This window comes from Carassius carassius, chromosome 5 (genome assembly GCF_963082965.1).
Source record: "Carassius carassius chromosome 5, fCarCar2.1, whole genome shotgun sequence".
NCBI classification, from domain to species: Eukaryota; Metazoa; Chordata; class Actinopteri; order Cypriniformes; family Cyprinidae; genus Carassius; species Carassius carassius.
In genome coordinates this window covers 28462167-28484602 of record NC_081759.1, presented here as the reverse complement: position 1 = coordinate 28484602, position 22436 = coordinate 28462167, and the positions used below count along the sequence as shown (strand labels likewise).

Genomic DNA, 22436 nt, shown 5'->3' with positions numbered 1-22436 from the left:
TGCACTTACACAACATTCAATAGCAAAATATCTGCCTGTTCTATGTATGTGGGCTGTATAAATAAAATTTTCCAGAATGGACTATGTTAAAAAAAAAAAGCCTTAGATTACAGTCTCAATGACTAAACAATTGCACATCAAAAGTATATATTTTTTAATGATCAAAAAACAGTCTGGTTTTAAACATTTAACACTTTTACTTTCTTCCAGTTGAAGCTGGTTTTAACAGTCTGTGTGTGTACTGTAAATAAATTATAATACTAAAGTTAAAGTATTTGCAGAAGTAGTCCCACACTTTGCTGCTACAGCATTCACCTTTTTCAGCCATCTGTAGGCAGAAAGAGAGACAGAGAAAGAATAAGCATGTGTATTAATAATATCACCATGTATCATTACTCATGTCATCATTAGAATTATAATAATAATAAACTGGGATCTCCTACATAGGCAAAAGTGAGAAATATATATTTTTTTTATTTGTCAAGCAATAGGTATTACCTACTTATATTTAACAATATTATTTCAACATTTTCCTGTTATGTCTGTAAAGCTGCTTTGAAACAATATGTAAAAAAAAAAAAAAAAAAGCGCTTGTTCAGCTCACATTTATTTACATGTCCCCTCTGGTTTAATCATTTCTGACGCACCTACTGTAGTTACTGTAACTACACTATATTTGCTCTCACAGAACATCGTCTTGCCTACTATTACCGGAAGATTACGGAATCAATTCGAAGTTGAATGGTTAACGTTAGTGTCATGAACACACCGCTGTCAATTTTGAGAAGAACCACCTTCAAACAAGTTAATAGCAAGCATTTAAGGGGCCTGCTAAAAAGGAAGCTATTAGCGTTAGAGTAACGTAACCAGCCTGAATTCACCAAATTGTTCTCTGGACCTGAGGGTAGCCTCTTCTTCCTAGCTTCTCTCTTAATTCTCATCAGCAGGACTAGCGCTATCGCTCGCTTCTTACAACGGGACAGATACATGTTTGTTGCTGACCTAAAGGAGGAGGAACAGACTATGAAAGAGCTCCCGCTAAACGTTTTTAAAACCCCGCCTACGCCATATTCAGCGTAAATCGCGTTGTATCTGAAGGGCAACGCTGAACCCAGCGGCAAGCGCCGTGCATACCGCGTCCTGTGTGAAAGGCCCATTACGCGGTCATTATGTGGGAAACACACCGCAATAGAATAAGAATAAGTTAAACGCTAACGTTATAGTTTGACCTCCTATTAACGTTCGCGCTCTTCCACTGATAAACATGGTATTAGCTTTGTGGCTAATCTAATATAGCAATGCATTAGCGGCTGTAAGTCATGTTACAGAATATTTAGAAGTGATAATGATAGGACCCTTAGCTAGAACTACCACACAGTTTTTATATAAAGGGTATGAACTAAATCTACAATCATTTCACATGACGAACGACTCACCGTCAAAACAGTAAGTTACATCTCCGTGGCTTATCGCTTTCTTCTGTAGTGGACTTCTGGCGCTGTTGTTAACTCTGGAGCTGCAGAGCTCCCTCTGGTGGGCACACTATGCAACACTCATAACATGAGTGAAGCATGAGACTCTGTTTCTCATGTTTCATCGGCCGTTATAAATGCCGATGCCGATTTAAATGCAATTAGCTTATATCTGCCGATAATATCGGCCGGCCGATATATCGGTCAGGCTCTAATAAAATATTACAATATTTTAGTAATATTAAATAGTTATTGTTTTATAGTATTATACTATATTGTTATATAGTAAATGTTATGCATTTAAAATGCACTATAAGATGTATGACACTTACCCAGAGATTTTTTTTTATATATATATTCTAATATAAACTACTTTAAATGTATTTTTTAGCAGGAATATTAAATGGATATTGAATGAAAGTGATTCAAGGTGACATGTATGTGTGTTTGTGACATTATTACGTAAAACATGGCTTGTTCCAAAGTGGGACTGAGAAGAGCCTAACCTTATCTTCAGGGCAGTGTGTTTGTTTTGGGGACAAAATGGTCCCCAGGAGTTAATTAAATCTAACAAAACTTCCCTTCAGGGATATCAAGGATAATCCTCAAAGGTAAAATGTATCATAAATAAAATAATTAATGGCTGGAAAAAAGACATTCGTTACATGGAGCTTAATGTAGTTGATAGCAGCACCTGCTAGTCTATATAACTGTTTCACTTGAGAGGAGTTTAGTTCTTTCTGTTGTCTTTATGCATTGAACCCAGCATGTGAAAACCACCATATCAATCGCAATTAACTTTAAGCAAAACTTTTATTCCTGAATGTGCTGGTAGGGCAATGGAAACTGAGAATACAGAGTTAGAATATCTTTTGAAGCTCGTGAAGGACAGAGGAGAGGAGGGTCTCAGAGGCCCAGTGCTCATGTCTCTCACACCCATACACAGTTAACTTTAGCTGTTCTCAGACATTTCTGTCATCCTCTGTCTATCTCACGCTCTGTCTTTTTTCATTACATAAACATGTTTAATAAAAGCATTTTATTAAAGTTAAATGCAAGTCATACTGTACATACAGTAGCACAGTAAACTCATTTTTTTGTTGGTTTTTCTGTTTACTATCAGTCTCCCTCCATCTTACCTTCCCATTTTGTGTGAATTTGGAGTCTGCTTTGATAAAATGCTTTCTTCAAGTGACACGCTGGCTGACTGTTGCCCTAGTGCTTCTGGCCATGGTGTGACCTGTGACCTCTACTCTTTGATGGTCATTGCTGGTGACATTTGCTAATCAACACAACCTGCCATTGGACTGGTCTTCATTACACTTCATTACACCACTTCCTCTTGTAAAATCTGCACACACAAGAAATGCATGTGTGAAAGTGTGTGCACTACAGTTCTATTTGTGCAAGCTTGAAATGCTCTATTCAAGGTTTTTCTTGATAAAGTTTCTGCACTTACATGACAGATTGTTATTTTAGTCATTTGGAGGCATTATAAGATGAGTTTTCTGTCACTGCCGATGTTGTCAGTTTATGGGTGTGAGGTGGTAAACACACTTGCACAGGAAGAAAGACAGCTCTCGCTTGTTGAGTCTTTCTCAAGTACTTCCTTCCTGTCTTAACGTCTTATTTTATCTGTGCATGTGCTTGAGAGAAAGAGAGGGACTTTTTGACATGAGTTATTAAGTTAAAGGTATAGTTCACCCAAAAATGAAAATTCTGTCATTAATTACTCACCCTCAAGTCGTTCCAAACCTGTAAGACTGTTCATCTTCGGAACACAAATTACGATATTTTTGATGCATTCTGAGAGCTCTTTGACCCTCCTATAGACAGCAAGGGTACTACCAGGGCCGGCGAGTAACGAAATGCATGTAACAGTATTTAGAATACAAAATATGAGTAACTGTATTTCATTATAATTAAATTTTAAAGGGGTCATATGATGCTTTTTTTTAAAGATCATTATTTAGTGTAACAGAATATGTTTTAATGACATGCTTTAATGTTAAAAAACACATTATTTTTAAAATACTGTACATTAATGTATGTCCTCTATGCCATCCCTACAAGTGCAGTCTACTCTGATTGGCCAACTGACCTAGTGTATTGTGATTGGCCAAACACGGCAAGCACTTGTCGGAAATGTAATGGCCCTATAAGACAGTTAATAATGTCCTTAGTTTTATCATCAGTTCAAGCCAAAAGGAATGCATCACAATTATCTTAATTTGTGTTCTGAAGATAAACGAAGGTCTTACGGGTTTGGAACGACTTGAGGGTGACTAATTAATGACAGAATTTTTATTTTGGGGTTTTGGGACTGCTCCTTTAACGGTCTAACAACTGCTGAACACCTACAGAAATCACTAAAACATAATATTACCTAACATAAAAATCTAGGCACTCCTAAAAATAAGCTCAAACTCATGATTTCTGCTGACTATCTGATTACCTCCATGGGCTGGTCCCACACGCTCATCTCTCCTTTGAAACCACCCATCTCTTGAACTCTACTCCACCCCCTGTCCACCTTCAGAAATGGTTCAGCCCATACCTCCTCACCCTCCCTCTGTCTGTCTTTCTCACGCGCTCAGCCTGAGATTTGCTCCTCCCACACACACCTTATGCAAATGCCAAAGCTCAGAAACCAAGAGAGAGAGAGAGTAGGAGGCTTTGTTTACTTAGGAAGCTGAGCACAGCTAGTTCTGCGAGCTTACTCAAACAAGGTGTGTGCGTGCGTGCGTGTGCACACAGACACACGCAGTCTGATCTGAGTGGCCGAGAGAGAGCAAGAAGGATATCGAACTGAGAAAAGATTGTGTTTAAAGAAAAGAACGCTGAAAGAAGAACATGTTGATTTTACTGTACCCTTTTCCTCACTTCAACTGCATGTGGGTTCGTTTTTTGGCAAAAAAAGAAAAGAAAGAGAGAGAGAGAGTCCATTAAAGGAAGATTTTTTTTTTTAAACGGATGAAGCAGAATGGCGCGGTTTAGCATGCACTGATGAAACTCTCGGATACACGCGCTCACCTGGAGAGTTTCCGTTTCTAAACCCAAGTTTTTTTGGACTTTTGAGGAAAGTTAAACATCTGGCAGTTTGTTTTCTTGGTCTGCTTTGTTTGTTTTTTTTTTTTGTTTTTTTTTACCTTACATGCCATGCTTATGACTCCTGGCTCTACTATTGTGGTGTGATCGATTTGTTTTGGATAAAAGTTGAGAGTCAGGGTTGGAGCGACTGTTCCCAGTGAAAGCAACTGAGCGTTACAGTGTAAGAGAAGAGACATGGATTTTGATCCACGTGAACATGAGCCATGTCTCTCGCCAGCTGCCTTTGTAAACCAGGTGCAATATTCCAACATCCTGGAGGGCCGTTTCAAACAGCTGCAAGGTAAGACTGTTTGTTCTTTGCGACCTCATTCTCTTTCTCTTTTCTTGAGTAGCTCAGCCACTCGGCTAGTCTTTAAACAATGTCAAATAACTTGTCTTTTGTTTTTTGAACCATTTTATAAATCCCCTGTGACAGTCAACAACCTTGAATGTCTCATTTAAAAAGGTTCATGTGACCTCATCCAGATCTAACTGAAAGTGACATTTCCCCTGACAGACTGACCCCATTAACGTTTGCGTCACTTATTTTTAAAAAGTTGGTGGTGCACAGATATGGTGGTTGTGAAATCACTAATTGATGGTGGGTTAACTCATGAATATTAATCTGCTTATGCACAAGTAACTTCACGAAGATGATTTCTCAAAACAGTTGAAGATAGATAGATTAGGACTGTAGTACAGTATTTTCTAATTTTCAAGTTGTACTGTTCACAATGTACTGAAATCACTTCAACAGTACATTAAATTGATATCGAACTAAGCTTGTCTTGCTGACTTGTTCAAAGTTCTCAAACAAATGTGTGACATTTAAAGTAACGACACTTCAACATTTATAACTGTCAAAATTAGGTGGAGAAAAAAATGTCCTTTGCAGATGCGAATGAATTTAGTTGCAGAAATAATCAGCGTTCCTCTTATCTCTCTCTCTCTGCACCCAAAGATGGTGCTGTTGAGAAAATAGGCCTTCAATGATTTATTTTTATGCCTGTGCATGAGAGAGAGAGACACAGAGACCTGTGCCGGTCTCCTGGAGAGTGGCCTTATTTCAGGTACCGCAGGGCTTTTGCCCCAGATCCAAATTACACTCTGTTAAAATAGGAGTGAGGGACGATCAGAACGGAAAGGTGTAGGAGAGAGAGGATAAGAGGGGAGAGGATCATAGGTGGGAAAGGAGTGGAAAGGAACAGACGGTAAGGGAAAAAGAAAAGAAGGGTGAGTTCAGAGGATAATAGGACTGGAAAGGAGAGGATAAAAATTCATTTTGGGTGTATTAATTTAGAGTTAATTCTGAAGAACGTTCAAGATGTTTGTTTTCCGTGGGTGTATCTTTCATTTAGTATTTTCTTTTCCTCTTTGAAACCACACTTTTTAGACGAGGCGCTACATAGCATGTGTGAACTCTGCTAATCCCTCCACATGACGTGAGATCTGATCTTCTGTGTTTGTGTGCGCGCTTGAGGTCATGGGGAGTGTTTCTCAGTTAACAGGGAGATAATGACTCAAGCATTGTACTCTTCAGGGCTATTATCTATTGTAAAGGAAGAATGACATCTTAAAAACAAGCCTTGAATATGAACACACACCTCTAAAGTGTCAAGTAAATACCTAAAATGAAACCTGAATTCTGGAAGCAAAGTCTCTAGTAGTCCAGTCATGTTTTTTCAAACTATTTAAAATGTTTTAATTCAAATTTTTTTTGACATGTTTGGTTATTCATACAAAGAAAGCTCTAGACCAGTAGTTCTCAATTGTTTTGACTCCAAGGCCCACCGTTGTTCACAACAATATTGCCACATGATTTTTCAAGTCGTTCATGAATTGCTGGATAGGGATTTCAAATTTCTACCCAATAGAATATTTTAGAAGCTGTTCCTTTAATATTTATTTATATTCTTAAATGCCTATGGAGTTATAAGAGTTAATGAATGTACATTTTTCTAGATCCCTAAATCAAACTTTTCAAATTAGGCTGACTTATTTAAACAAGATCATGGGGAGTTCTTGAGGGAGTAAATTTCAGTAAGAAATGACAATTAATGATTGATTTGTTTTATTTTAAACATTAAGTAATCTTGAGGCCCTCTTGTAAGTTTGCTGTAGCTCCTATTGGGCCCTGGCTCTCTGGTTGGAAACCACTGGTTTAGACAGACTGCAAGTGGATGGATGTCAAACACCAATGTTCTGTGCATAACACATGATAGTGTTCTGATTGAAAAGGGTCCGTAGAAGACATGGAGATTCAAAAGTAAGAGAGAAAACAGCATTTCACATACAGTATGTGTTAATGGTTACTGTAGTTTCATCATGAAGCACACATCTGAAATCTGGCGCATACCAGCGTTTTGACACACATTCACAGAGTCTCAGAGTTTATCACAGAGTTTATTCACAGAGTTTATCATTTCTGCTCAAGCGGCCTGTGATCCTCCCCTCTTCTCATGTTCTCACACACTGGTAATTCCGGTCAGGTTACCCTTAGGCTGACTTTTTTGAAACATTTTTCAGAAGTACAGGTGTGTCGTATCAGGGGGCTTGCTCAGACATGGTCTTTATGCTTGGGCTGGTTCTTCTCAATGGATGTTCTTGATGCAGCACCAGTTTCTCTGTTGTGGTTGTAATTCATTATCTTAATTTAAATAAATCCCTGAAGCAAAATAATATTGCATGTATGCATGCAGGTGTTTGTGCATGCTGCAGTGATTAGAATGGGATAAGAGTCATTTCTCACAAGGTTGTTGTTGCCACTTCTAAAGAAATTAATGTGTCACTGTCGTTGCAAAACCGATTGGATAAATCAGTGTTTCAGTTCTCCATTACACACATTCTTTTTTTAATCCCCCCCATTCTTTGTGAACTCGGTGTGTAAAATGTAAATGCAATGCATTTTACATTTACATTTTACATTTTACAATGCAAAATATAATGCCGATAAATCAGCTTATGAAAGCTAGATGACACAAGAAAGATTTTGAAACCGTCAGTTTTCTCCAGTTTTGATGTCAAAATGTAAACAGATTTGCACACAGAATGCAAGTGAAGGATTTGACATGCAGATTGAATTAGGCTAAATATTTTGTTTATATACTGTACATTAATATTGGATTTTGCATATGGGTTATTTATTTATTTATATGCAAAAATGTATGTTTATTAATATACACAACGTTTTTATATATACATTTATAGGTATTTAATAGCCTTTAAAATACAGAACCCTTAAAATAGAGCACCTTTTCTTTCTCCTACAAATTTTTTGTTTATTTAGCATAATCACATAAAAACTTTACATGGAAAAGCATGGATTGATTCAGTGTATAAGTGCAGATGAGAAAGTTGCAGGAAATCTATTATTTCTTTTTCTTTTTTTTTATAAATAATAGCATATTTGTATTAAACATTTTTCAAAGTCTGAGTTATTGGCTGTGGGTGTGATACCTGTCGAAGATCCAAGCAGTGGAAGCAGGCGGAAATGGTGACCCAGAGCAGGAGTGTGGTGACCTTAGGAGTATGAAGCTGGAGAACATCAGCAAGCATAAACAAATCATTCTGAAAACTCTGATTAGCAGTGTGTGTTTGTGAGTGTGCTTAGGTTCAAAAGGTTTTCTACCCTAGTGTCAGTCACCCTGAAGAGGTAAACATGTACTCCTCCTTCCTAGTCATTACAGAGATGCACAGAAATTCTTCACACACAGATACAAACACAGATTTACTAGGATGCCAGGAATTTAAGTCCACTTTGGTAAAAAAAAAAAAAAAAAGTCAGTGTATTTAATAAAAAAGCCTGTTAAGGATGTTAACAGCCACCAGATAAGGGTGAAGGGGGAAGAAAGTCCGAAAGTCACACATGCTTCCACATTTACTTTATCAGCATATGAGATAATATAGATTTGTCTGAATACCATCAGTTGTGATCTATATCCCTGGCTGCTCTTACATATGAATGTTACTTTTGTTTCTATATCTTTCTTTCTCCACCGAAGAGTAAAATAAAATTGTCAATATTTACTTTCAATATTTGAATATTCTTTCTTCTGTGGAACATAAAGTATATTTAGTCCATGGAATGAAAGTCAATGGGGTTTCTATGTTGTTTCATACTTCATTCACTCTCATTGCAAAAACAAAAATTTTTGAAACATGAAAAATATATTCCGTTTTGCAGAAAAAAAGAATGTCAAGTTAAGTAAACGATGACAGCATATTCATTTTTGGGGTGAAGTGTCTGTTGAATGCAGTCCGCAGACTCTTTCACTCTCCCTGTTATCACTGTTGATGTTACTGATTTCTTCAAAATCTTATTTTACTTTCTGTACTTATCTTGGGATAGTCACAGTTGTTCCAGGAAAACATTCTTCTGCTGTCCAGATGTTCTTTCTGTGATGTGTGTGCATATAAATGGCAGTGTATATGAATAATTGTACATGAATATGTGGATTTGCGTATACAGTCAGGTTTGTTTATCTACTACATGATCTCCTCAGCCAATAGTAATACAGAGTACTTGATAATAAGGCCAATAAAGGCTTGTTTTATTGTGTAGAGAAACTTTAACAACAACTTAAGTTAAGCAAGTTAAGCTCAGGTTCACAAAGCCTAATAAAAACAAGAGAACTTTACTTTGGTTTAGATTAGGCATTTTAATGTGGAATGGAGGAAGTGTGTAAAGTGGTTTGACAAGACACTTGATCTTAAATATGTGAAAAATGTCAAAGCTTTAATGTTCAAAACTAAGTTTACCTACAGTAAGAAGACAATCTAGGGAAATGTCTAGCAAAAAATTAGTTTTATGTGTTTTGTTAGAAAAATAGGCTACATCTATAAGTTGTAAAGTTAACAGTCATAATCTTCTGCTCCTTGCAAACCCATGAGAGTCTCTGCTGACTGTATAAGCGATGCATGGCAGGTAGGGACATTTTATGTGGATCTGTATAGTAGCAGCACACACTCTGATGTAAGAAAGTTTGGCTCCAGCTGGTATGTCTGTACTTCACTGAAGTAAGTCTTCTTGCCCGCAGCACAAGCTAATGGCTCTTCAACTGTTATTAGAAATGCTACCGAGATGTTTTGGGCTAGTTCATGCATGTTCAGTTTCACACAAGTCAACTTAATTCTCATACATCTCAGCTCTGATCCTCTAAAACCCAAAGAAACAAACAGTGTAGTATGATCCCAGAAGTGTGGTCAGTCATGTATCTTGACTTCCTCTTGTCATTTTTAAACACACAAAATTAAACTCTGTTGATCTGCAGAGACTCTGTGTCTTGGTTAATTTTTAGAGGGGGAAAATCCCTTTAGTTTCGGAGGCATCATATCTGCATTGGCTATAGTCATTATGTTTTGTAGATGGTAGGTTGGGTATTTTCTGCTGACCAAATTAAGGTACATTGAGGTTTTCTGTTGACTGCTGGAAAATATGGTATTCATGTTCTATAGTTGAGTCAAAGTTGCTTTCATAATTCTGTAAATGTAGCATATGTGTGTAGTAAAGCATTTCATTAAGTCTCTTCAGTAAACTGAAATTTAGGATTTTTATTGTGCTTAACTTTATGGTTCTTTCACAGTATCAGAATCCATTTGAGAACGACACAAGCACACCATCATCTCACACTGTGAATCAGTATAATTGCTTAACAGGCCAAATGTGTCTTCTCCAAACAACTGATCTATTATACAAACTCAGCACAATCAAAAATCTTAAAGGGAAAGTATACCCAAAAAATGTTTAATCCCATCATAGTTTACTCACCCTCATGTTGTTCCAAACCTGTAAGAGTTCCTTCTGTGAAACATAAAAAGAAGATTTAAAAAAAGATAAGAATGTTGATAACCAAACTGTTTTGGCACCATTGATTTCAATTGTAGGGGCCAAAAAACACAAAGGCATTTCTCAACTGTATTATTTCATGTTTCAGTAAGAAAGTCAAACAGTTCTCAAACAACACGGTAGTGAGTAAATGATGACAGAATTTAGATTTTTTTTCTAAGCTACCTCTTTAAGCCCCATTTGGACAGAGCTGCTTTTCCCTGAGGAGGTCATGTTAATTTGTGTTTCATAGACATATTGTGATTTTAATCCAATCTGAATTTAGTATGTATGACACAAATGATCTACTGTTTTTTTGGAGAACTCCGGTTTGATAAATCAAACATTGTTAGAATATGAATGTCTGTAATGTGGGCCCTAAATAGTTCTCATTTTGACAATTGCTTAAGTGTAAATGTTCTGAAGTATTCAGCAGCAGTCAAAATACCATTGCTTAATACTGTACATTTTCATTGTGCTTCATGCTCCTTTATGTTAGCTTTCTGGCCGAAATAAGTTACTGCATTTTATTGTATTCCATGTAGAAAGAAAATTTTAAGTCGCTGACATTTTTTTATGTCTTTTGGAAAACCAATCCCATTGGTGAGATGGTGAAGGGTGAAAATTAAAGTTGTCTAAGTGTCTTTCAGTTTTTCAAAAGGAAAAAAAGCCGCAGTAGGTCTCAATGATGTCTGTTTAGCAGTTACTTATGCCAGCAGCCAATGATAGTATGAAGTATTGAGTCGAGGATGTGTACTGATGTAGTCAAATTTGGGTAAAAATATTATTTTGAGTGTCTTAGTGGACATCTTGTTCTGAGTCCATGTCCTGTTAACACTGTTCTGTTCTCTGTCCTACAGTGTCACTTACATTCTCCAGACATCAGAAATAACTCTGAACCTGTCATTTTCACCCCTCTGTGTATGTGTGCGTATGTAAGAATGGGATTGTGCAAGTTTTTTTCCTCTTTGTGGGCCTGCATAAGCTGAGTTCCTTTAAGAATGTGTAAGTCAACAGTTGGAAAACGTCTTATTAACATTGCTGCATAAAAGCCTTGCAGCAAGGCTGATGTCAGGGCGGAAACAAGGTTCCTATTTAAGATGCCTTCACGTGTGGAAAATCCCTCCTAGCTATTAGCCATTAGAGGTGTGTGTCTTCATTCTTTATCTGTCATTCAGTGTGTGTGTGTGTGTGTGTGTGTGTGTGTGTGTGTGTGTAATAAGTATTAGGTTCTCTTCTCTGTAACGACAGTTTGATTTTTTTGGTCTGGTTTTAGTACTGCTTTAATTTTTTATATGCGGTTTAAAATATTTTAGTCAAATAATACATAGTCATTTTTTTAAAAGTTTTAAAAGTTCAGTTAAAATAAATGTTTGTCAATAAAATGACACTTTTTTTTTTTTTTACTTTTTGGACTTTTTGGAATTTTGGACTTTTTTGTGTGATTTTTCCATTTCAACTGACATGAAGTGAGTTTTTGCACACATAAACCATGACCAGAAACTTATTGTCTCAAGGAAGTAGTAACTGCAGAAGGATGTTTGTCACATTACTGCACATGCCCATCAGGTGATAAAAGGACACACCTCTGTGATTTAAATGACAATTGTGTCATCATTTACTTAAAGGGTTACGCCACCCCAAAATGAGAATTTTGTCATTAATCACTTAGCCCCATGTCGTTCCAAACCCGTAAAAGCTCCGTTCATCTTTATAGATATTTTGGATGAAAACCTGGAGGTTTGAGACTGTCCTACAGATTGCCAAGTAAATAAGTGTCATGGTTTATAACACAGAAGATGCTGAACCTCTTAGCTTCTCTTCCATATATAACAGCTAATGATGTCCAAGGGGCGTTATGCTTTAGTAATGAACAAACAAAGCACCAGTAAAATCGGTCTGTGTGACACGCTGCATTTCAAGTCTTCTGACGTCATATATCTTTGAGAAACAGGCCAACTAGAGATGCACGATATTGGATTTTTGCCGATATATCACATATGACGATATTTTTTAACTCATGCTCATGCTAAATGTTTCTGTAACTTTTTTTAGTTCAGGAATGGGCTGTCAAACTGTCACTGCTATAGTCATTACTGATCAGAGATGTAAATGTGGCAGAAACGTGAGCAAAAAGGACCGGAAGATGTAGGGGTTAACAATAATGACAGGAGAGAGAGATGAAAGAGTAGAATATACGGCTCCCCGTGGCCCGCCCAAACAGCAGCTAAACAGCAGCAATTACACCACTGCTACCAGATGTGTGTGTCTGTGTAACATGTTTTGGTTGTTAACTTTCAGCGAGTTATGTGAGTTTAAACATCTGTTATTGCACAGTTCAGTGTGTTGTTCTATGAATTCCACTAATTCTCATTGTCTGTCGTTTATATCTCTTCTTTTCTCATTGGTTCCAAATACAAGATATGGTCTGATGTTGTCTCTATATTTCTTTGAAAGAAAGTAATACTTGTATTTTGAAAGGATGCATTAACTTGATTAAAAGTGACAGCAAAAGCTTTTACATTGTTGCAATTATTATTATTCTTTTTTATGAAACATGAAAAAATAAGTACTACAGCAGCTGAAAATTCTGATTTGCCATCAGAGGAATAATGAAAATTAAAAAAATAAATTAAAATAGAAAACTTTTTTTTTTTTTTTTACAGTATTAGTTTTTAGTAGTTTTTTTTTTGTTTATTATATTTAATCAAATAATTGCTGCCTTGGTGATCTTATAAGACATCTTTCAAAAACAATCTTACCGACCCCAAACTATTATATATTATATTACATGTATATGTTCCCCATGGACTACTTGTTTTTTTTTTGTTTTTTTTTCACACTTTCAAAACAAATAAACAAAAGTCAGCTACCACAGGCATCCATATTACAGGTGTGTATCATAGGAGAGCATTAGTAAACACTGCAAGTTGACATTTAGCTTTGACTTTGTGTAGATGGCTGTAAAATATTACAGTGAAATACTGGTTGCATCCATACACATACAATGTGAGATGACGTTTCAGAATGAAAACATGAAGATATTTGAGAGTTTATCTTTAGGACATCAGAGCTAAAGCATTCCAGTCATTATTTGCACAGTGATCTTGCAAGATCTCTGGTATTGTTTTCTCAAAACATGACTGTATTACCTAGTAAAGGGGGTGTAGATGTGCATATGTGTATGTATGTTTTTGCAGATAAATATGTTGTGTACACAATTTAATACTCCTGTTAGTGTGCTGTCAACATTGCACTAGCAAATGCAGAAAAACTTCAGACATGCATCAGCTTTCAGACATACCTGAGCTGCTTAAAGTAGTTATTTACTCACCTTGTATTACTAGAACACAGACACGCTTAAAACAAACGTCGGTTACCACAAGTTTTGGATCACAAGACCGAAGTATCACAAGTGTGGAGCAGCAACAAAATATCAAGACATTTCTGTATGATGATGAAAGAGAAAGAATGCAGCAACAGTATATATGTGCAGCAACAGTATTTCTTGCATGCTCACAGCAGCATGTTGTGGACGTATTGACAGTAGCAAGTCTTGGTACTTGCTCTGCCGCAGCAGCAAAAGCATAGCAGATCTGTTCCGCCAAGACCAAACACATTAAGGGTGTTTTTTTGGTTTTTTTTGGGTGTGGTTCGCTTTCACACTGCCCTTTTTGCAAGTGAACCAGAAATCATAAACAAAACCACACATGTGCTTAAGGTCATCCATTCGTTGGTTCATTCATTCAACTGTACCAGAGCTTGTTTGGAACCGGACCGAGACAACCTCTTCAGCGGGGTCTCGGTATGGTTGTTTGGTCCACACCAGAGTGCTATTACTGTGTTCACACCTGCCCAAATCCTCACCAAGGGGGTAAAAAAAACTTGAGTTTGATTCAGTCGAACCAAACAAACAAGTGTGAATAGTAATAAAAAACGAGATGGGAGGAAAATAGATGTTTTAATAATTTCTCTTGAATTTATATCATTGGGTAATTATACTATATATAAATTGCGGGCAACAGGGAGCCGCTATTATGTCTGGCATTGAAACTGCTTTTGAATGCAGTCGCTTTTAAGTATTACTTTTTACTTTCAAGATTCGCGATCTCATGTAGTGTGTTTACCAGTTTTCACACATTTTACAAGATAAAATGTTTGTCAGTGGTGCTGAGGATCTGCAAATGTGTGTGTATATGTGTACATTCGAAATCATCCACAGTTGTCTCTTCTTTCTCTTTTTATGTGCAATGTAACAGTTTTCTGAATTTCGGGCACGAAAATGGCATGAAAGTGCCATTCTGTAATGATGCTTTGGAAACAAAACCAAAGGACGAAAGTGAGGAGAGCAAATGTGTTTTGCCATCTTCTCCTGCATTGCGGTTAATGGTACTGTGCATGGTTTGGTTTAAACAAACTAAAAGGTTTTGTGTATAATAAACGTGTGTGTGTGTGTTATATATGAATGTAGATTATTTAACTGGAAGTTCTGTATTTTAAATATTGTTTGTGCGTGCAGGAAGAAATTCATTTGTCCTTCTTTCAACTTTTATGCTTAATGTTTTCTCATAATTTTCCTAGTGTTATGCCAGTGTTTCCTCAATGTTTGAGCTGTGTCTCAATATTGAGACCATGTTTGAGCACCAGCAGTTATTCTCTCTCTCTTGTGTACATAATTTATAACTAGCTAGACCTTCAAAAGACCTTCAGAGGATGCTGTTAATGTCCACAGACTTCTTGTTTCCATATTGAAGGGACCTTTATGTTTCTATGGTAACTCTTTCTCTATACTGGAAATATTGCCATGAAAGTTAATGAACATTAGCTCATTGTGTTTGTTAGTGATAAAATCTAAGTACAGACCCATGTGACATTTTTATGTTAGAAAGGTTTCTCTGAGATTGACATCAGCACCAGTGACATAAGTGGAGTAATGAGTACAGAGCTGTTTGCCTGTACAGACGTGATGGTTTAAGTGTGTGTATATGTGCTGTGATCTGGTTAAAAGCTGTTTAATGTGGTTCAGATCAGAAACAGACACCTCAATATGCTACATGTCGAGACGTGGTGGTGGTGGTGTTAAGTGTGTACTGACAATTCACACAAATGTCTTTCACATTGATTCCCATGCTCCCACACTAGGGGTGGGATTTGCAGGGTATTAAATGCAACCTTTTCACAGTTGCAAAGTTGTTTAATTGCAAACTGATAGAAAACGGCACAAATAGGTCTGTAAATCAAATGTGCCTATTTATATATTTATTTATTTAAACCTTGTATATATAAAAATTTATTTTTGGTGTTTTTGGAGTTTTTTTTTTTGTTTCAACCTTTCCTCTCTACACATGACAGCTGTTCACATTGCGTATTTTGCGCTCTCAAGTTCATTATTTCAGCTCTGACAAGGTTTTGTTTCATCGTCCATGCCATAGGTTCAGCCATAATTCTTAGCCATAATGAGGGAAATCCACCTGCGATCCGAGCGGAGAGGTTAGGCTACTCATGGACTCAATATGCACTCTGCAATGATAATGTGATTGATGCCTACATTCCATGCTGATAGCTGTTCTGGGGTAGTTTTTTAGTTCTCCATAAACATAAGACGCCGGTGCATCTCTGATTTGTTGTTGGTTTATCATTATGCCCATATTTCTTCTTCACTGAATTTCAATTTCCATTCATCTGACCATCTGCAATCTGGGAAGTGCCACCACAAGATGTCTGAAGGTACTGCTGCTATGGTAAACCACAGTGGTAAACAGCCACAGTGTAGGTATGAATTTAGATCTTTTGTATGTTTAAAAAAAAGATCAATACTTGGTGCCAGAGTATCAATAACGTATCGCGGCCGGAAATATCACGATAAATCGCCACAACGATTTATCGGCCCCACCCATACACATCCTTTACATCAAGGTTATTTTAAGCTTTCTGTGTGTGTTTTGGAAGCGCCACTTTCTAGACTGTGTGTTTGTTTATTCTGAAGGCTTGGTGGATGAATGCAAACCTTGTGTGGAGTGAGTCTGCTGATTGGTTTCCTAGGGCCCTATGAAATCAGTTTTATTTTTTCCCAGATTCCGTTTTTTCCGTCTTAATTTTTCAGAATTTCTTTTTTTTTTTTTCATTTTAATTTTTCTCCACTCCTTTTTCATGGTTAAATTAAGTTGTATTAATCAAAAAGCATGTCTAATTCATTAAAATCATAAAACTTCTACATTTTCACATCAATTTATTAAAAGTTTTTAAAAAATTACATATTTATGGACCTATGAAATGTTTTATTTTTTATTCACCCTGTTTTATTGTTACCTAATTCTGTGTTTTAGCATGTCTAATTATGTAAATGCATAAAAACAACTTACATTTATTCAATTTTTTCTTAAAATAGCCTTATGAAATGTTTTCCCCCTCAGAAATTCTGTTGTGTATTTGCATTTTTCTGGTTATCGAATAAAGGCATAAAACATTCATTTAACTTATCTTTCAATTATTGAAAATTACCTTTACAGTTCTGTGTATGTGATGACGCTAGTTTTACTCAAATCGAACAGTCAAATACTCATGAAGTGACTCTCAGAGCACTTCTGGAGATGTACCTCATGTGTTTACGTCCTTATTTAGTGAGACGACAGAAGCTGAAATCACAACGAGCACCACGCGCGCTTCCGTGAATGAAGCCGTGCTTCTGCGCCATTTATTAACACAGACATGCAGAACATGCAAGATTCATATTTAAATAGACTTTTCCGGCTTAATATTTACAGAGATTTCCGTTTTTATGACTGGATTCCGCGATTCAGTCCGCGTTTTCTGCATCGTGGAAATCATAGGGCCCTAGTTTCCTGTCTGCCAACAATCTCATTTGCACTTCTTTTTCATTTACTGACTGAAAGCTCATGATGATGCAGCTTTAGCTCTGTGTGTGTGTTTTCAGGTTAATCTGTAATTGACGGATTAGTCAACAGTGAAGATCAGCTGTTGACATTTACAAGAAACGTTTACACTAAAAACACCTTAAAATAATATATTGCTTGTATTACATACAAGTATATGGAAATATTTTCCAAGTATATCAGGCATAAGTTAAGGCCTTTAATTGGCCTCAATTGCCACTTATTTCACAGTAACATCAACTGTCCCTTGAAGTCTCAGAAAAATGAAAGACCTGTCTAGACTTTAGGAACATAAAGTGAAATGCATCATGATCATCAATCACCGTGAGCTGGTCACGTGTGATCCTTAACTCAGTGACTGTACTGAAAGGCTCTTCAAAACCATGTGGGCTGACAAACTTCTAGGAAAAGTTGTAGTAAAATGGTCCTGACCTTCAGCACAGTTTGGAGGAACTGCCCCGAAGGTTGCGATGTATAGAGAACAGCCCTGGACTGTCAGGTCACATCTCATTACCTCCTCCTCCTAAAATAAATCAGAGATTGTACATTGTGTAACGTAGGTCATATGTGTACACTGGCCTTTTCTGTAACTATGAGGTCTATTAGTGTGGAATGAGGGAAGCAGACAGATGCATTGCATGTGTGTGAATAAATTTGAATAGCAGGTATGTACTGATTAACTGTTCATATTGACTGTCCATCTTAATGGTCAAATGACTGCTGTACCCTCTCATTTCCAATTTGCATTGTAAAGCAGGTCAGAGTCCTTTGACTCCCTTCTGCTTTGTGTCTGTGTGTGTGTGTGTGTGTGTGTGTGCGTGCGTGCGCGCTCGCGTGTCCTCCTCCTCGGTGTGGAATGCTCAAGGTCTCCTCATTTCTAAACAGATCAAGGCTAATGTATCAGAGCACCACAACTCTTATAACACACACACACACACACACACTGACCCTTCACTGCAGTTTTGGAGCTGTTTGGTCAACACACAAATTCCTTTTATTTGGTAATGGCTAAATATTTATTCTCTTAAAGCAAAATGCCCTTGGACACCTCATGTAGTGTGTGTGAGTTACTACTGACAGTCATGTTCTGAAATGGAATTCCAATATTTGATCAAACAAATCATTCATATTTGAATAGATTTTCATGTGTAATTAAAACATCATTATTCAGTACTGTGCACTATATTCACAGGTGTACATAGTGGTTTTCTTTTTACTCATGAGATGCCAGCAATTCCCAACAAGAAGAAACTGAAAAATATGCTGCAATGTGAACTGCTTATTTTTGCAGAGTAATAGATGTTTTCGCAAACTGGCCAGAGGTTGAAATTGTCCAGACGTCTAATCAAAGTAACCCCCACTCCAGCCCTGCTCAAGCTAGTTCAGGTCTCTACATCCAAACCATTAAAGCGGAGAATTTTCTGCGATTATGTGCATATAAGAGTGTTTTTGTACTTGAAAGCACTGTTCCTCCTCTCAGTGACAGGCAGAACAGGTTTCCTCAGCTGGTGTGTGGAGCATTTCCCTGAACCATTTGTAGGCGAGTGAGAGTGTGATTATATCAGTGGAAGCAAAGGGACCAAGCCCTTTTCGCTATTCTAAATTCTTTTGACTGTAGATCAAGATTAGTATAGCCTCATGTAATGCAACTAATATAATTGTATTTACCCTGTACTCTGTTTGGATTTGAGAAACCCATCGAAAACCATGAAATAAGATTCAAACTCTTTATTAATAAACACTAGGGTATGTATTTAATGTCTATATAAAATGAACCACAATTCCTATTGTGACTCTGGAATTGTATATTATTATTATTAACAATGCTGAAACACAAGCTAGATATGCAAACACACAAAGGCACACACACACATGGTTTTGTACTCCTAGCTTGTTTATCTCCCAAAATCGCCTGTTGAGAATCACTAGGCCAGATTAAAGATAGATTACACTCTCAGTTTCCTCTTAACCCATTTGTCAATCCATCTGGGTGTGAACGGTCTCAAAGGTGTTTATATTCACTTTTCGCCTGCTTTTCTTTTACTATCTGGTCCTGCTTATATCAAAAATATAATTTTTTACAAATATATAATATGATATTGACTGTTGATTTAATTAATATTTATTTCCAAAACATTTTCAAAAAATGATTTGTGACCTGGATGATCTTGTGACAACAAACTATTTTGTTGATCTTGTGAACTCATTTGCATCTGACCCGTGTCTGACCAGGATCAGGCCTCTGCAGACACACTTTTCCGTTCCTGTGTCCTTTTGCTTTTTAACTACTTTTTTTTTTTTTTTTAGCATTTTTTTTTTTTTTTTTTTTGTGTGAAAGTCAATTAGGTTTTCAGTCGTAGATGCACAGGTGTTTCTGTTTGGTACTGTTTGATCCAATTCCCTGTGAAATAACAAGCTCAACCCTAATGGAAGACCATGTGTGTGGGCTTGTGCGTGAGAGAAGATCTGTGACCAGATGGCTCTGAGGCTGACCTTGTGTTGCCTCTCGCTGCTATTGTGCGTTATTTTGTGTGCTTGTTTTCAGCATTTACTAGGAGCATGTTTGTTTAGTGACTGAGGCGTTTTGTGCTCATGCCATTTTTCTTATCAGCAATTAAATTATCATGCTTCATTTAAACTTGTTACATAAATGATCTTGTGTTAGTGTTTACGACAGCGCACAGCTCTTGCTCAGTCTTTCTGAATATAGATGGTAGTGAGGGCAGCATGTAGTAGTGTTTGTGATAAACAGCTTTCTCTTCCTCAGTAAAGGTCACTCAGGTGACAGCAGTGGGTTGAGCTTCTTACTGACCAGCTCCATATGCTTTCACATGAGCTCCTGCGATGCTAATACTGCACTCTTCTTTACTCAGTAGACACTCATCTGTCTGCAGTCATATCAAGTGTTCCTGTTCTTTTCCTCCCCATCTTGGTCTTTTTCTATCTGTCTGTCTTCATCATTTATTGATCAGTATTATGAGCGGATGCACTTTTTTTTAAATGGTATGCTTTGTAACATCTCACAGTGCTTTTTGCTGGTGAGTCCCGCCCCTTCCGTCATGTAATTGGCTGGCTGTGAGTGCGGTCTCCACTGATTAATGTGGGCAGCCATCAGTCAAGCTGTCAGTGCACTGCAGTAATTGAGTTGCTTTAATAGAGTTTAGAGTTACAGTCAGTCCTTGGTCACTGCATGTCATGCATGAATGTTCATTTTATGCAGAGTTGTTAAATTCAGGTCCTGACATGGTGTGTAGCAGGAAAATGTATGGAGTCTTGTTTTTAGCGACCTCATGTTTTTTACGTGTCATTTTAGATCATTTTGATATGCATTCACAGGCTTCTGCGGTTTATGAATGCTGATCTGTGTTCAAATTGGTGTTTGTGCTTGGGCTTTAGTGAACCATAGGTGAATGTTACAGATTTGTGTTGTTTGACTTTTAAAACTACTTTGAATTTTTCTTCTAGATGAGAGAGAGGCAGTGCAGAAGAAGACCTTCACAAAATGGGTGAACTCTCACCTGGGCCGTGTGACCTGCAGGATTGGTGACCTCTACACTGACCTCCGCGATGGACGTATGCTTATCCGACTGCTGGAAGTTCTCTCTGGGGAACAACTGGTCAGCAATACCCCCATCCATCCATTATTCTTTGTCCAAGTATCCATTATTCCATCCCTCTATGTATCCATTTATATATCCATCCATCTATTAATTCATGCATCCATTCATTCTGCCATACATCCATCCATGCATCAAACTCTAATAAACCTGTTTTCTAATGTCTTGATCCTCTGGCATTCTATTAACCAAATGTTGGGTTAGTGTGATAATCACTACACTCATTTATTAAATTAGTTTTACTTCTCGTTCTCTTGTTTAGCCAAAGCCCACCAAAGGCCGTATGCGCATCCACTGTCTGGAGAATGTTGACAAGGCCCTGCAGTTCCTGAAGGAACAAAAGGTTCATCTGGAGAACATGGGTTCTCATGATATTGTCGATGGAAACCACCGCCTCACACTTGGACTCATTTGGACCATAATTCTCCGCTTCCAGGTAGGAGGGCGTGGCTTTGACTAGAGGTGTGAGAGATAGACAGACAGACAGGTGGAGTCGTTAAACGAGAGCAATAGTGTTTTTCATTTGCAGTGTTGCCACAGTTACTTTGAAAAAGTAACTTCGTTACTTTACAGATTACTTGATTTTAAAAGTAACTTAATTACTTTACAAGTTACTTTATTAGTTACATTCAGCAGCTGCCGACAACATAAAAATGACAACCAGTTTTGCCAACACTCACTTTATTGGAAGTGTATTTTTAACCGTAACATCAACAATCTATCTCCTGACAATTAAAGTTGAACTTAAAAACTATTTCCTGAAAAAATACGTTTTTACAAAAAATAAAGGCAGTTTTTTCTTGACTTAACATAAATACTTGTTTTAATAAAAAATAAAGGCAGTCTTTCTTGACTTAACATAAATACTTGTTTTAAGAAAAAATTTCTAGACTCCACTTAACATAAATACTTGTTTTAATAAAAAATATTAGATTTCTCTCCATCACTGCATACTCCTCCTCCATGTAAAAAGAAAAAGCTGTTCTGTGAGGCAGCGCGGCATTGACAGTGGTAGGGATCTTGTTTATTATGGCACGAAATGAGGGCGAGTCAACCGTATTTAATGGCAGTATTTCCTCCACAACAAACTGCCCGACTAACTTCAACTCTCCCCCACTTACTGGTTTTGCACCGAAGTCCAGCTTTTGTTGTTTAGGTGGTCAGGGACCTCCTGCTCTCTGCTTCTCATCACCTGGTGTGACTTGCTCTATAAGTTTGACTGTGCAGTGCTGCGACTCCAAATGTTTTTTTCAAATTCGACGTAGTGTTTTTGTCACCGCCAGCACAGAGTGTACAACAGACCTTAATGTTGTCATCTTTAGCTGACACAAACTCAAAATAGTGACTGTATTTCCATCTAGAAAACGCACATCTCTCGCCTCCCTCCATTATTAACGTTTGTGTCGCTGCGTGGTATTTACACGTGACGTGAACTTCATGCATGCTGAAAACGTGACTTCACTCCCCGAGATGCAAGAAGAAATAAATATATATTTTTATTAATGAAAATGACAAAAATAGTAATGCACAGTGACTTGGT

The 22436-nt window shown here is 37.2% G+C and overlaps 1 protein-coding gene across 7 annotated transcripts in view; it reads left to right on the top strand.

The window, feature by feature from the left end:
• The window catches only part of LOC132141163 (spectrin beta chain, non-erythrocytic 1-like), an 81370-nt gene that overhangs the window by 33162 nt on the left and 25772 nt on the right, over nucleotides 1-22436 (top strand). For 5 of the 7 annotated variants that reach the window (XM_059550450.1, XM_059550452.1, XM_059550455.1 and 2 more), the window contains 2 exons: nucleotides 20745-20896; nucleotides 21159-21332. In XM_059550450.1, the coding sequence (XP_059406433.1) occupies nucleotides 20745-20896; nucleotides 21159-21332 (326 nt within the window). Of the gene's footprint in view, nucleotides 1-4148; nucleotides 4864-20744; nucleotides 20897-21158; nucleotides 21333-22436 lie in introns of those variants that run through there. The other 2 variants (XM_059550454.1, XM_059550456.1) reach the window with 2 other exon arrangements.